We start from the raw sequence: 16,766 nt of genomic DNA, 5'->3' as shown, positions 1-16,766 counted from the left end.
AAGGGTAGTTCTCTCTTAGCAAGAGTGTAACAGAGAGTGATGCATTGAACAATCCATCTAGATATAGTGGATTTTGAGACCGCATCTCCTTCTCTTCCTGCTGCCACCGAGACAAAGAACTGATTAGTCTTTCTCAGTGGTCTGGTTCTTTCCATGTAGAACATGACAGCTCTGCGTACATCTAGTGTATGCAGACTTTTTTCTCCCAAGCTGGAAGGGTTTTGAAAGAACGTTGGTAGTTCTATAGTTTGGTTTACATGAAATTTCGAGATGAATTTTGGTGCAAACCTTGGGTGTGTGCGTAGAACCACCTTATCTTTGTGAACTGTTACGAAGGGGTCTAGTACAGAAAGAGCCTGTAGTTCACTTACTCTCCTAATGGAGGTGATAGCTATTAGGAAAGCAGTCTTAAGGGTGATGTCTTTAAGAGTTGCCTTGTGCATGGGTTCGAAGGGAGGGCCCATGAGTCTGGAAAGTACCACATTTAAGTCCCATCCGGGAGCTGGGTTAGCTATCCGAGGGTGTATCCTCTTTACCCCCTCCATGAAGGCTTTGATAACTGGTATCCTCCACCACGACACTAAGTTGGGAAGTGGTGTATGCAGAAAGTGCCGCTAGGTGGACTTTAATGGAATTGAACACTAAACCTGAATCCAGTAAATGGGTCAAGTATAGAATAATGTCAGTAGGAGAGCAGTCAACTGGGTTGATGCTCTTACCTGTACACCAGATAACGAATCTTTTCCATTTGCTAGAATAGCAGTGTCGAGTATTAGGTTTTCTGGCTTCCCTGAGGATGTCCATACATCTCTGTGGGAGTTGTAAATGTCCAAATTCTATGATCTCAGGAGCCAGGCTGCTAAGTTCATGGTCTGAGGGCATGGATGCAGTGTTCTGCCCTTGTCTTGTGACAGCATGTTGTACGGGCAGGGAAGTTTCACTGGGGGAGATAGGGACATCTCCATCAAGTGAGCGAACCATGGCTGCCGGGCCCACATTGGGGCCACTAGTATCATTGTAACCTGTTCCTGATGCATCTTGTGCACCACTTTGTTGAGAAGGGGAGTCGGGGGAAAGGCGTAAACAAATTTCCCTGACCATAGAATCGACAGACCGTTCCCCTTGGACTGGTTCTGGGGGTACCTGGAGGCGTAACTTTGGCATTGTGAGTTTTCCAGAGTTGCGAACAAGTCTATTTCCGGGAATCCCCATTGAGTGAAGACGTCTAAGACGATGTCTTTGTGTAATTGCCATTTGTACTCTCCGGGCAGGGGGAAGTCTCTGCTGAGTTTGTCTGCTAGAAGATTGAGTTCCCCTGGTACATGTTGTGATAGTAGGAACATGTTGTGTCTGAGAGCCCACTTCCATATATTCTGGGACAGTTTGGACAGTCCTGGAGAGTGAGTGCCTCCTTGCTTGTTGAGGTAGTACATGGCTGTGGTGCTGTCTGTGAGGACCATCACCGTCTTTCCTTGTAGGTGTTCCTGAAAGGCTTTCAGTGCTTTGAACACCGCTAGTAGTTCCAGCAGGTTTATATGCTTGGATGCTAAGCTCGGAGTCCAAACTCCGTGGGCCGTCTGATGGGATAGGTGAGCCCCCCATCCTGTAAGGGATGCGTCTGTGGTTAGAGTGGCTTCCACTGCGGGTGTGGCAAAAGTTTTCCCTAATAACAGGTTTTCTTTTGTCCACCACCGTAGCGAGAGAACCAAGGCCTGCGAGACCACCACTAGATCGTCCCATTGTCCGCTGGCCTGACACCACTGGCTGTAGAGCCACTCTTGCATTGGGCGCATGCGCAGGCGCGCGTGAGGTACCAAATAAATACATGACGCCATCATCCCTAGCAAGAGCATTGCTTTGCGTACCGTCACCTCTCGGCCTGCTACATAATGGGGAATCTGAAACAGCATGTTTTGGACCCTCTCGTTGGAGGGGAGTACGAGGCCGTCCTTTGTTCGAATTAGAGCCCCTAGGAATTGTTTGATTTGGCTGGGGTCTAAGCTGGACTTCTTTTCGTTGATGGAGAAGCCCAGTTGGGACAAAAGGTCTACGGTCTTTTGGGTATTGGAGAAGCATGTTACGTAAGAATCCCATGAGCCAGTCGTCGAGGTAAGGGTATACCGGTATGGATAATCTGCGCAGGTGGGCCGCTGCCACTGCCAGTACTTTCGTGAATACCCTTGGTGCAGATGCTATCCCGAAGGGTAGTACTCTGAACTGGTAGTGTTTGTCCTCTATCTTGAACCTGAGGTATTTTCTGTGCGATGTCAACATTAAAATATGAAAGTATGCATCTTTCATGTCCAGTGTTGTCATGTAATCCCCTTGTGATAACAGTGGGATTACCTCCTGTAAGGTCACCATACGAAACTTTTGGGGTTTGACAAATATGTTCGCTGGGCGCAGATCTAATACAGGGCGCATGGTTAAGTCCTTTTTGGGTACAAGGAAGTACGCTGAATAAATACCTTCTGTTACCTGTGATAGGGGGACGGGCTCTATAGCTTCTTTCTTCAGTAGTTCTTCCACCTCTTGAAGAAGAATGGAGAGGTGTTGCGGTGTCATGCGTCGGTTCCGTGGGGGTTTGTACTTCGGGGAACCGTTGAACTCGATGCAGTATCCGTGGGCTATGGTGGATAATACCCAACGGTCTGACGTTATTCCCTCCCATGCTGAAAGGAACGATGTTGCCGGCCCCCGACCGGTGATGCATGGGAGGGGACCCGAATCTTCGGGTCATTTGCTGGTATTGGGCGTGGAACCTCTGGGGCTGGAGCCACGACCTCTTCCTCTGCCACGGCGTTGGCCACTTTGACTGAACTGGGTGTTACCCTGGTTAGTGGGCCAGTTGGAGCCAGAGTAATATTGTTGTTGTTGGTTCTGCTGCTGCCTTTGGCCACGAAAGGAGCGTTTATTACCATAGCCTCGCCTGTTAGGGGGCCTAGAAATTTGATCAAGAGTCTTGATGGTATCAAACTCTTTTTTAGCATGTTCTAGGGCCTCATCTACTGCTTTCCCAAACAGATGCGTCTGTTCAATGGGTTTATTTATGAGGGAGGCTTGGGTTTCGGGCTTAAAACCTGAATTGCGTAGCCAAACGTGGCGTTTGAGAAGTATTCCCTGCACTAGGGAGCGGCCAGCCGTCTCAGCGGCATCTAGGGAGTTCTTAACGATGCCCTGGTTTACCAGTGTGCCCTCTGATATTATAGCTAGCAGGCGAGAACGCAGAGGCTCAGGTGCTTCCTCTGCTTCGCTGCGCAGCTTGTTCCACTGTGCATCTGCGTAGCTAGCTAAAAGGGAGTTATTAGCAATTCTAGTAGAGAAGGCGGCGGAGGTCGTGATTCTCTTCCCCAGTGCGTAGAGTTTTTTGCCTTCTTTGTCTGGAGGTGCTTCACTAGTGGATAGTGGCACCCCTGCTCTTTTTCTTGTGTTGGTAACCACAAGGGAGTCCGGAATAGAGTGTCCTCTGATGTATAAAGGGTCAGAGGATGAAGGGCTGAAGAGCTTTTCTATTCTAGGGTTGACCCCTCTTACTAAAGCTGGGTTAGAAAGGGAAGGAGAAATTCTTCTTTTAATAGAAGCCAGGAGTGGAATAGATTGGCTAACAGGGGCTTTTTCTTTGATGACTTTTTCTACAAAGTCAATGTTTGGAAGAGTTTCCCCTGTATCAATTTCAAAATGCGCTGCTGCCTTGCGCAATAGTGCATTGAGGGAAGGTTGGTCATCTATGGGAGAGGAGTTCCCATGTGAATCCTTGAGAGGAGAAGGGAGAAAGGCATCAGGGTCTGAATGTACTGATGGGGATTGCCAAGGCTGCACTGACGGTGAATGCCAGGGCTGCGAGGTAGCTGTATCCTCTTCAAAACCTGTAGCAGTGGTGTAAGGATCTTCTTCGAACCCCTCTTCCTCCAGTTCTACCTCTTCTTCTCCACCCAAACACTCCTCATCTTCTTGGAGGTATTGCTCCTCCTCAGTGAGGTCAACCAGTCTAGGAATCTTGACTCTAGGGTCATCCTGTGACCATTCTCTTTGTCTTTTGTGAGTGGGAAACCTTTCCATTTTCTCCATGCAAGAATGGAGTCTTTCAAGGGTCTCATGGGGTACCCCTGAATAGTCTAGAGGGGGGAAATTAGTGTTTTCGCCTTCGAATCGTTTCGAACGCTCCCACAACGTCGACGAGAGGTTCCCGTCTCCTTCTGAAAAGCCTTCAGGTAGTTCGGAAGCGTCCTTTGGAGAAAGGGGCAGTTCCTGGCTACTTTTATGTTTTTTCGACGCGGTATTCGACGTTTGTTTCGTCGTCCGCGTACGTTTGTCTTCGGCGACAATTCTCGCTAGGCTCTCGACCACGATTTTGTCCGTCGAGGGCTCTGGTGTCGACGTTGTGTGCGTTGCGCGTTGTACCTCGACGGTCGCTCTATGGAGCGTTGCGTCGGATGTTTTTGGGGTAGCGCCCGTGTTAAATGGAAGCCCAATCGCTGGTCGCGGCTGCGTTTGCGGGTGGGGCTTGTGACCTTTACGGTCTGCGGTAGACGCCGGAGTGCCCTGCGTCCCCTTCGGCGCTGATGGATCCTTCGTTCTCGACGAAGAAGAGCCGTGGGTAGTGTGTTTAGCCTTAAGGGGTTTGTGTGCGTCCTTGTCGCCGGGGTGTTCATCCCCATAAGCAGGGCGTGAGCCGAGCCCGTCGGGGCCGGGGACAGACGTCGAGGAGCGGGAGCGCTCCTTCTGGGGGTTCATGACTTCCGTAACGGACGTCGAGTTATCACAAAAGGACCGAGGTCCGTGGTAAGTATAGCAATGTCTCTGTAGGAGCTCCGCGAAAGGCGACCAGAAACTGGGCGGAAAAAAACAATCTGAGGGACCTCGACGCGTGAGGGATTGTGGGTACAACGCACGTCACTATAGGGATAGTGTTACAGACACGCCTTGTCGACGTCCCCTTTTCGACTACGAAAAACAAAATGCAATACTCCGCAGTGACCACTGGATGTCGGACCTATGCACAGCATGTGATTCTAAGCAGATTAACAAACATCAGAAACATATATACATACATATACATATATACATACATACATATATATATATATATATATATATATAAAACGGTAAAAAGGCACATAGCCATGGGATGGAAGAACCCTAAAAACCCAAGCGACGCACTATGGTGGGGGGACCGTACGAGGTGGATAGCAGCTGAAACTGGATCATGGGAAACCAATTAAAGAGCAGAGGCTAGACACCAGTGAAGACCCGCACCGATGGATACCGCTGACAGTGCCATTGCTCCACCCCAATGCGCCAGGCGCTAAAACAGACAAAGCAGAAAGCCCAGGTCCAAAGCTGGCACAATGAGAACTGATACTACAGTGGTCTTGGGGACGGAGGGGAATTATGTCGATCAAGATTGATGCACTGATATCATTGCAAGTTTGGTTACTAAATGTTAAAACCAATAAAGAAATTTAAAAAAAAAACCTATAGAAGGATGAGGTCGCTGGGATTTTGAGGCATGCAGATACCCACCAAAGGGCATTCATTGGAGTGATGAAGATATTAAGAACAAAGGGCAGTCAAAGGGTTAAAACATAAGTGAGCAAGTTGTGGCCAAAAGAATCATATGAAAGGTTAGTTGAAGTGTAGGTTAAAAATAATTTTTACCAGTCTTATCGCTATTCAAAAGTACCCAAAAAACTGTACTGTTAGCTCTTTAATGACACGTCATGGCATTGCTACACATGCCTAGAGATATACTTACACCAATGTCATCCACCAGCATTTTATCCAATCCAACTGGGCCAAGAGAACTTTTCACAATATTCGCAATTGACGCTGCTGCCAGAACTAAAAAGCCAAATGAAAAGAGAAACATTACAAATTACCATCAATTAAATATTTTGAGAATCATAGTAAATGTCCGTCCACCCTTCCCCCCCAAGCATCACAAAAGAAATGTACCCCTTGAGTGCTAAAAGCAGGAATGTTCATCATGAATTCCCATAAGGAATCACTGTAGGCTCCAACCATTTCCAATGTTTAAATGGACTAAAAGAGTGGATGTCCGAGGGTATTAAATGCAACTGGTGAAATCCACAAGGTTCCCAGCCTAGTTTAAGCATTTCACACAAAAAAAAAAAAAAAAATGTGTAAGACCTGTTTTTCCAGTTCGGGCACAACTAGTGCCTGGCTACTTATAGCATGTCCCAAACAGCTCTATTAACTGGCAATTGGTGGGGTAAAGTGAGGTGCCGAGAAAGGGGTGAGGGGCCACGGGGGGGTGTTTAGAGATCAGGGAGAATGAATGGCGGTTGGGGTGGAGACAGAAAGGAGGGTGACGACCTTCAGAGAATACAAATACATACTATCAGGTGTACCCTTGCTTTGCACAGTAATTCCTACTTCATTAAAACAAACATCAAATTAGGACTGAACTAAACCAATGCTTCTTGTAGACGATATTGCTAGTCTTTCCTTTAGGAGCTGGTGTTAATGGTCTTTGTTTCCAACTCTGGAGCAAGCCACAAAGCGGACCATGAGAAAAGCATGAATTCTGTAATTCCATCAGTTCCAGCTTCTTGAGTTGCAGTGTTGATTGCCCAGCAACATTGTGTCCAGCTCTACAGCCAAGGCAGAAGCGACCTCCACGTAAGAGCCATAACGTGTAGGGCTGAAGCGTGCAAGCTTCGTACTGTTGAGATGTCATACATTCAGCTTCCGTGGGAAATGACGTTTCTGTAATTCTCATGAGAGATTGTCCACGATGTGAAAGACAAGATCATTGCGGACACTAATAGACATGCACCGTTTCCAGTCACCTGCATTACTAGAAAAGCACTGTACTGTGCCACCCGCATGACTTCAAACTTGAGTTGCCAATGTCAGCTAGAATGCAGTTAGTGTGGAAAGTTTAGAACGAACAGCTGAGGTTAGCATGAACTGCTGAACTTTAGGAACAATTAATGTACAACTACAGCGCAAAGAGCCATATGGCAGGGGGTAAGTATTGAAGACTGCTTACTTTTTTTTTAAAGATCTGAAAAAAAGTACACGTTATACACAATAGAACCTCCCCACATGCTGAATTTCAGTTACGTAGCATGTTGGGAAGTATGCTGAACATTTCGAAAACACACCCGCACAGCCACTAATGTGTATACATACACACATGCAGACAGTGGGGTGTGGACATGGGGGGGATCAGCAATCACTGCGCCCCAAACTGGCACACCTCTCACATCTTTCCTTAACCACCGCCCATTTGCCTCAAACCTGCACGATGTACCACTCTCCTTTGGATAACTGTTAACCCCTACATCCACTAAGCTGTATTGCCTAGCCATATCTCACATCTAGATGGACTTAACCCCCAACTGTGCTAGCCATTCCTAATAGAACTGTGAATATTGGCTTGCTTTGCATCTAAACAGTATTGGCCAATGCCACATTCATATGCAACTGAATATTAGCCTGCATCGCTTACAGACAGGAGTATGAATTCTAGCCAGTGGCGATAGAATTGTTGAAAGTTAGTTTACATCGCATCCCGATATATCACAAGTGTTGGCCTGTGCCACATTTAGCTAGAAATGTGGAGTTATTCACGCACCACATAGAGTAAGAATTTTGAAGTTAGATGCATCACATCTACATGGCGATGCCACTAACCAACCCACAAAAAAAATCTCAATCTCACCTTTCTATATACACCTCTCAAACTCTAACCAACCCACATCTCAGCAAACCGCACAAACTACACTGCAACAAAACACATCACATAGTCTAGCACAACAGAATATGACTGCGACTAACCGAAAAGCACACAGGCTCAGCAAATGGTGCTAACCCAACGGAAGCTGCCAACAGCACATCACTGCTCTCTTGCACTTTTCCTGCTCAGTCCTACTAACTCGCACCAATCCACTTTCCTTTTCAGATCCGACAGCATCACTCCAGTGGGGATAGTGGGCGGTACAAATGTCCTTTAACAAAATATATGGGCTAAATTACTCAATCGTATTTCTGGTGCTTGTATCTGCTTAGATTCACACGCTCTGCATAGTCCGACATCTAGTGGAAGTCGAAGTATTACAAGGTTTCCCCAAACTCCAAGGACGTTGACAGGGCACTATTAGTAATACTTCCCCTAGTGTGACATGCACTGTACCCATGGTCCTTCATGCGTCAAGGTCCCTCAAATTTTATGTTTGCGACATGTGCTCAAGTACAGGTGATAAAGAAGTCAGTGATAACCCAGAAAACATCTATGCGCCTTCTACTCCAGTAGGGGAGAAAGGCAGGGCGCACGTGAATCTAAGCAGATACAAGCACCAGAAATACGATTGCAGTGAGTGACTCATCCTTTCTGGAGCTTGTGAACCTTCTTGGATTCCATGCTCTGCATAGATTAGCGAGCAGTAGGTTGAGCAATTGGGGGGAGGGGAAAATCAGCAGGGAGGGGGGGGGGTTAGAATGTACAGTGGCAAAGATGTTTTAGGACCGCTTGTCCCACCTGTGAATCTGCTTTAGCGTGTCAATGCAGTAATGCTGTGTGAACGTATGGATGGAACTCCATGTGGCAGCCTTGCATATGGTGTCCAGAGGGACGTTTGCAATGAAAGCTAAGGGGTCTCCTGTACCTCTGGTAGTGTGCCCTTGGGGTGAAAGGTAGAACTTTCTTATATGGGGAATAGCAGAGTTGTATGCATTGGACTATCCATCTGGAGATGGCACTTTGATATGTGGTCGCCTTCCCTACCAGGCGCTATAGAAACAGAGTTTGTCTGTTTACCTTAGGGGTATTTGTTTTGTTCACATAGTACAAGACAGCCCTCCGTACAAAAATGTTTATAAAGGCTTTTTTCTGCTGAGTGATGGATTCTGAAAGATGGTAGTAAGTTCCATGGATTGGTTTATGTTAGGGAGAATTCTCAAAAATGTGCTCACTGCCTTCTACCCTAGAGAGCCCAGCTCTTTTGCTGGACTTTTGGACTTTAATTTCTAACCTGGAGGGAGAGCCCTTTTTCTCACTCATGTATTTTTATTGTGATGTTGACCTTGTGTTTGGAGTCTGACAAACACCATAGGCATCTTTTACATTGTAACACAAAGCACCTTCTGTGCAGTGGCACAGGGAAGTCTTAGATTTCCCAAAGGTTTAAATACCTTCTCTTGGATAAACTACTGTTTCCAAGAGCAGTGAAGTGAAATTGACCTACTCACCTTTTGTAACTTTCTAGACCCAGCACACACTAGCTTACCATAGGGTGCTGGAGGGGTTACTTAATATCCCCCTTTGTCTAATTTCTCATGCAACATGTTTATGTTACCCATCCTACTATTAATCACTGGTGGCAGTGGTTTATTTTTTTTACTACCATTGTGTTTTTACCATGGGCTGCGTTCGCAGCCACAGTAAGGCACCGATGGGTGACCATTTCGTCAAAACGGTCCGAGTCTTTTTTTTTTTATCCATTTCTTTATGGGAAGGTCCTTCTTGAGATGTACTCTGCGCGCCAAACCAGTTTTGGTCCCTTTGTTAGTTTCGTCTTCGGCGGGATTCACGAGTGGAGCCCGCCTCTGGCTCCAGTATGTCTGGCAGGGGCAGGAAGTGAGGGAGGTGCTCGAAACTCCCTGTATTTAATCCCCTTGGTTACAGGAAGGCACCCAAATGTGATTGGATAGCTGGCTATCCTTGCAGGACAGCCACCCTGCTGTGTGATGGAAGCAAGTCTGGAATGAAGGGAGAAACCTGCATAAAAGGCAAGGCTTTTTGGCTTGGAAGGCAGAGTGGAACACTGGACAAAGGAATCCGAGGAAGAACTTGGAAGAGATGCCTGCTGCAACTCCTGGACCGTTGGTTTGCCCGGTGAAGCCCTCCTGCTGTGCTGACGCTCCGAATTCACCTCGGCTAGAGAAGCCCTGCAAGGACTAATTCCCCCTTTGAGTTGGTGGGCCTAATCAACAAAGTAAGCCGGTCTGGACATCCTCTCGAAGCTGGTTGTATTTCCACTGCTGGTGGAACCGATGTGCCAGGGAGAGGAACACCAGATTGTGTGCGTTTCTTTTAAGTCGGACCAGAGCACTAGGAAGATCCTCCCGACTTCCATGATGCAGGACTGGCCAAGCCTGAACCACCTCAGAGTCCTGGACCCCAGAAGCAAGGAAAGTCTGAAGTGGTATCCGAGAACTACAGTGTTGCCATTACCCCTGAGACGCGAGGAGCTAAAACACTGAGGAACCGATTAATTGAAGTTTGCCCATTGCTGCCACTGGCCTTCCCATTGCAGAAGTACCCAGACATCCTCCCTCTTGTCCGCACGACAGGCTCAGGAACCACAGGATCTGGAGAGCTGTACAGGTACATTTCTTCTAACCACAGGTACTGTAAAGTCTAAGAACCTACCTCTTGTTGTGTAGCCTTACTTGCTCTCAGCAAGACTGGTCTTTGTTAATTTGCAGAGTTGCTTAAGTGTTGCCCCTCACAAGTCTCCCAGCTTGTGGCCCTTCAAGTGTTCTATTTTCCTACAAACATTTCTAAAAACATTGTGCAAGACTTTTCACCTACCTGCAAAGATCTTCAGCTCCCCTTGACATTGTGCATTTAACATTGGCTGTCCTGGCTCCCTGAGAGACTTGACCTCTGACTCTGTGCTTTGGGCCTTTCCCACAGGAAAGGGTTTATTTGCTCTGCATTGGAAGGTGTCAAAAAGTACTTACCTGTTTATTAACTATTTGTTAACCTTTGTTTTATTCATCTAGTCTCTTTTCCACCAAACTCAGTATTGCTCTAAATGTATCAAAGATAAATCAATGTCCACAGTGTCCTAGCTATTTACATCACTTGAGGGGGTAGGAAGTGTCTGTGTGCCATCTGATTTAGAGAAACTAAGTGTGTGTTTTGAAGTATATTTAAGTGTTACATGTTTTGCTCCCTTTCTGAAGGCTTATATAAGACTGAAATAAATTAATAATTGTTTTCATGAGTATTTGAATAACTGCTACTGTGAAACTGTCACAACCTTACTACTCACGTTGACCCCTCTGGAGATGAGCCTAGCTGCTCAGCCACACTACCAACCTGTGTAGTTCAGACTTATAAAGGTTGGGTCCCTATTGCCAGGAGGTCAAGGTTATGGTAGTGCACCCAAAGGGTATTGCATAGAATCTTGCCTAACAGTTTACATGGAACTTTGAAATGAACTTGGGTGAGGACCTAGGATGCATTCTGAGAAACTTGCCCTTGTGTATAATGAAAAAGGAGGTCTCTTTACCCCTTTCATGGATGCCTTAATTGCAAGGATTTTACACCAGGACACTTTGTTCTGTGAAGTGGTGTAAGCTGATAGGGCCACCATGTAAAGCACTCGAGGGGTGGAGGGGGTACTCCTGCTCTCTATATGGCAGAGGAGAGGCATAGAGCAGCCAAGATTCTCTATGCGGTAGCTATGGTCGAGCAATCAAGGCTTAAGCTCTCAGGAGCGGATGGTTCTTAAGTACAGTGAAGTCCCCAAGCACCCACAAAAGAATGTCCACACTAGGTGAGTGAAAACAGTCTTTATATAAATAAGGTTCAATGTTAGATACACAATCACAATAACACATCTTTACTCGGACAATAGTATAGCAAATATATACAGGTCTACGGGGTACCATTCTTAACTATCGATTCCTTTAAAATGCATTAACTGCTAACAGTTCAAAAATGGCATTCGAATCAGATTGTAAGATGAATCAACGATAGACCACAGAACAAAAAAAAAAAAAAACTGAGCAATGGCAGACTACTGACTCCCGTTACCTAGAGACGGTTTTGTGCAAGGTTCCCCCCCCCCCAACCTGGGCAACCTGTAAATAAAGCGTAGGACAAGCCCAGTCCAATTATGCTCAATATAGTCTTTAGTCCCAATTGGTTCCACGACCCCAAAGTACCTGGTTTAGAGTTCTTCGGTGAGTCGTTGACGGGCCCTTCTTGAATGCACTCCCTTTAAAAAGGCAGGAGCCACAGGTCGTCGATAGTCTGAAGAAAAGGGGGTGAACACACATTGTCAACGAGCACTGGAAGAACCAAAGCTGCTGCAATCGGTCAAAAACGTCCTGCAAGCTGAGGCGTGCGGTGCACCTAGACGAGTGTTCGTTGCTACAAGGAGGCAATGAACTATGCCCAGCAAGGGCGTTGAGTCGTCAGCGTCTCTACGGTCTGCGAATGGCGGTAGGCACACCGGCGGATTCTTCTCGGTCGTCGGCAGCCGCAACTTTCTCCGACTTCAATGTCCGGGTGCTTCCGTTCATGTTTCCGCTGCGGTCCCTGTCTCCGGGCAGCAGCCTTTCGAAGGGTCCGACGTCCAGGGAGCTTTGGCAACGATCAGCTGGTGCACTGGTCCCTCGTAGCTCAGGTAGAGATCTCCTAGCCAGGTCCTCTCTTCGATCAGTTCGTTTAAAACACAACAGCTTTCAGATTGGTGAAGGACAGGACAGCAATTCTTCCAGTGGGCTTCAATGTTAAGCATCAAGTATCAACTTCAGCTTCTGAACGATTTCTAGCAGTGAGGCCCCCATATATACCGTTGATTTTCCATTCACTCTGCTGGGTCACACCCATGCAACCAATCATTCAGAAGGCCATTCAGGCAGCCAGGCAGCCAATCAGGCTCACAGTGCATTCAGGCCATTCTTCTCCATCCAGACACCCACAACAGGGAATGTGGATTCGGACAAGCACGCTGCCATTCAGCACTCCACACTGCATTCATCCTAGTTTAGGGCAGGGCTGTCTCAATCATTGTGTCAAACAGCAGATAGACACCCAGAACATGAAATGCGTTTTCGTCGCACACTCCATTCACCCAGGTCCCACCGCACGGGTGTACCCACAACATACAGTCATTGGGAAGGCTCCAGCCGGTCTGGCCTGGCCTTCCCGCCACACTACCATATATGGAAGTTCACCCAACAGCCAGTCAGTGGGAACGGACAGAGTCAGGGCTTCCCGGGACTTCGGGAATACAAGGTAACAGGCAATGAAAAGCAAGAGGCCACAGGGGCCATCCCGTTCCCCCCCCCCCCCCCCATCAGGAATCAACAGATTCCAATGACAGGCATCCCAAAATGGAGGATACTGAGCACCTGTGAAATTCAGCATGGAGATGCCACCAGCCCATATCCTGCTGTGTGGGCTACACACATGCCCAAAAACATACACTAGGGGTACAGGGTTGTAACCCCAACCATGGGTGCCATAAGGGTATCCCCAAGGGCCTGTTCACCAAACCAAAAAAAGAGTAAGAGCTGCACCACCAGGAGTCCCACACGAACTCCTGCGCGGTAAAACAAGACAGAACATACATGAAAAGCAATAAAGGACAAGGATACAGAGACCCTGTCCCTCCAATGCCTTTGCAGCATTACACACCAGCCGAACTTTGATGGAATTATACTAGGCCGGAGTCTAGTAGGTAAAGAAAGTAGTGTTGAATGTAAGCTGGAGAACATTGTTGGGTTTAGCGTTTGTGGCGTGCACCATACAACAAACCTCTTCCATTTATTAAAATAGCTGTGTCTGGTGCTGGGTTTTCGTGCCTCTAAGGATATCCATACAACTTTGTAGTGGAAGATTTAAGTGGGGGGGGAATGCTAAGCAAATCTCCCCGACCAATTCATTCACAAGGCTAGCCTGTCTAGGATATGCGTCAAGTTGCCACTCATGTTCTTCTGGTAGAGGGTATCTGCTTAGAGTGTTTGCCAGAGAATAGAGTTCCCTGGAACACGTTGAGATGTTGGGAACATGTTCCGCTTGAGTATCCATTTCCATATTATTTGGGATAACTTGGACAGACTGATTGTGTGCCTCCTTGCATGTTCAGGTAGACCATTGCATGGTGTGGTCGGTGAGGACTTGCACCGTTTGACCTGTGAGATGTTGAGTCTTGAAGGGCCTTGAGGACTGCCAATATTTCCAGCAAGTGGCTTGGTTTGTGTCGTGGCACATGTCCGTGGGCTGTGTAGTAGAGGAAGGGAGGCCTCCCTCCCCGCGCACCCAACTGGTGCGCGAGGCATCTGTAGTCAGGATTGCTTGTGCTGGTGGAACGCAAAAGGGTTTCCCTTTTAGTAGGCGCTCCCTGGACCACCAGCGAAGAGCCTGCATCCAGGTTAGTTAAACAACCACCAGATCGTCTCACTGACTGCTTGCCCGAGAACATGGTTTTGCTAACCATTCCTGCATTGGAAGCATGGGCAAGGCACGCGTGTGGAACCAAGTGAATGCATGAGGCCATCAACCCGAGCAAGCGCGTTGTTTTGCGTACAGTCATCTGGCGACCAACCTTCTAGTGAGGTACTTGCAACAGCATGTTTTGTACTCTGTTGAGGCGAAAGCCAGTACCTCCTTTGTTTTTATGAAAGCCCATAGAAATTGTTTTGTTTGGCTCGGGACTACACTGGATTTCTTTTCGTTGAAGGAGGAACTCCGATTGAAAAGAATGTTTATTGTATTGTGTATTTTGTCTGCAAATTTGAGCAGATTCCCTGGTGATTAGCCAGTCGTCCAGATAAGGGAATACTGGGATGGACCTTCCGCGCAGGTGTGCTGCTACTACTGCAAGCACCTTTGTGAAGACTCTTGGTGCTGAGGCGATGCCGAAGGGGAGTAGTTTGAACTGGTAGTGCACTCCCGCTATCTTGAAAAGCAGATATTTTCTCTGCACAGGCAGCATTGAAATATGAAAGCATGCATTTTTCATATTCAATGTTGCCATTTAGTCTCCCCACCCGTCTTGGAGAGAGGTCATACAAAAACTTTTGGGCGCAGGGTGCAGTTCTAGTACTGGGCACATGGAAATGTCCCTTTGGCACAAGCAAGTACGTTGAATAAACAACATGTTTTGCTGGGACGATCTCTATGGCGTCTTCCCAGCAGTGCCTTTACTTCTTCCAACAGAATGCATCTTTCTTCTGTTGACATTTTTCTGTTTCTTGGTGGGTGGTAAGGTGGTTTTTGTACCAACGGTGAACACCATTTGTCAGACGTTATCCCCTCCCATGCATGGGTGAAGTGAGATATTAGTCCTCCTGAGGGACCTGAAGCGGCGGGTCATCGTTTGGGAGTTTGTGGAGCCTACCCCAGGTGTGGTTCTGCCCCTTTTATTTCCTGTTTGGAAATTGGAAGGGGAACCTTGACCTTGCGATTGGCCCCAAGACGAGGACTGTCTGCCCTGAGTGTAGAATGAGGAATGTTTAGCACCCCGACCCCTGCTGGAGTTTGAGAAGCCCCGTTAAACATAGGGCTTGTCTGTCAACTGTCCAAGGGATTGGAGTGTTGTATTCCTCCTTAGCACTCTAAAGGAGGTCTACAACGGCCTTGCTGAATAACACATTTAGCTACACTGGCATGTTTAAGAGGGTCACCTGAGTCTCTAACTTAAAGCGGATTGTCTGAGCCAGGCTTGGTGCTTCATCAGCGTAACCTCCGCTATGATGCGTTCTGCATTATCTGCTGCATCAATGTTTTACAGTATGCAGTTTGACATCTGCTTACCTTCCGAAATAGTCTAACAGGTGAGCCTCTGGGGTTTCTGGAACTGCTTCAATTTGGCATTCCAGGTCACCGCATTTGTGGCAGCCATAACTAGCTAAAAGCGTAGTTGTGTTGGCGATTCTGGTCTGGTATGCTGCAGAGGAGGCGACGCTCACCAAAGTATGCATCTTTTTTACTTTGTCTGGCTGGCCCTCTGCCGACGCCAGGGGGTGCCTGTCCCCTTTCTGGTGGTGGTGACCACTAAGGAATCTGGCTTAAGCTGACCCCTAATATACAGTGGGTAAGTGGACACCGGTCAGAAAAGTAGCTCTATTCTGGGGTTGACTGCGCTTACGACTAGGCGCCAGTAGGGATGGCTGGATGCGTCCTTTGACTGCAGGAATGGAATAAACTGGGTGGCAGACCTTTTGTCCCCCAGAATGTCTTCCACAAAGTCTTTGTCGACCTGTGCATCCAGAGTGTCGATATTAAAGTGTTATTCCGCCTTTAGTAGCAGTTCATTGTACTGTAGTTGGTGGTCAACAGGTGAATCTGCTACCGGCTGGTCCTGGTGGTCTGGCGACTGGATCACAACTGTCATCACGGTCATAAAATTGGTCTGGTCTCGACTATAAAGGTCCTTTGAGACCCTGGGTCGTGCTGAGGGGTCATCATAATACAAGTCCCGAGAGGGATCTTGGTAGATCGAAGCTGGGGTGCCTGGAGCAAAGGTGCTAGGCTGTGGCTCAAGACGAGACCTTTTGGCAGTGGGCTGCGGCCCCTGGCTGTGAGGCATCTTTAAGAGTTGGCAGTGGGTCTCGGTGTCTATCCATAAAGTCTACGAAACAGGACTAAGATTTTATTGAACTGTTCAGGTGTGTACTCGCATGAAGGTGGGAAGCCTGGCATGATGGGGGCGGATTGGGAAGGAGTTTGGTCTTTGTAGTGCATATCCCCTGAGAGAGACTCTAAAAAGGGGAGACGGGGGGGGGGGGGGGATGCAGCCTGTGTGGTTTTCGGAGCTAAGGAGTCCATTTTCCATCAACCTTGCTTTAAGCAGGGAAGCACTGACTTGTTTCTTAATTCGCACCTGCATTCTCAGCATTTTCTTGGGGGGAGGCGACGCCGAAACGCCTTTTGCTTCCTGTTCTTTGGCATGCGAAGAATATATATATATATATATTCCAAACAAACTTGGTTTTGGAGGCCTGTCGGATCTCCCCTTGGGCTGCAACGCTCAATGGTACCGTCTAGAGTCGGC

The 16,766-nt window shown here is 47.6% G+C and overlaps 1 protein-coding gene across 1 annotated transcript in view; it reads right to left on the bottom strand.

Annotated features, from left to right (window-relative positions):
* Window positions 1-16,766, bottom strand: part of TCP1 (t-complex 1) — a 223,144-nt gene that overhangs the window by 169,946 nt on the left and 36,432 nt on the right. The window contains exon 2 of the mRNA XM_069606819.1: window positions 5,756-5,841. Coding sequence (XP_069462920.1) covers window positions 5,756-5,841 — 86 coding nt within the window. The remainder of the gene's footprint in view (window positions 1-5,755; window positions 5,842-16,766) is intronic.

This window comes from Ambystoma mexicanum, chromosome 4p (assembly GCF_040938575.1).
Source record: "Ambystoma mexicanum isolate Mex_15411 chromosome 4p, UKY_AmexF1_1, whole genome shotgun sequence".
Classification (NCBI taxonomy): domain Eukaryota; kingdom Metazoa; phylum Chordata; class Amphibia; order Caudata; family Ambystomatidae; genus Ambystoma; species Ambystoma mexicanum.
The sequence above is the reverse complement of the archived record's forward strand: the minus strand, read 5'-3'. Positions and strand labels throughout refer to the sequence as shown.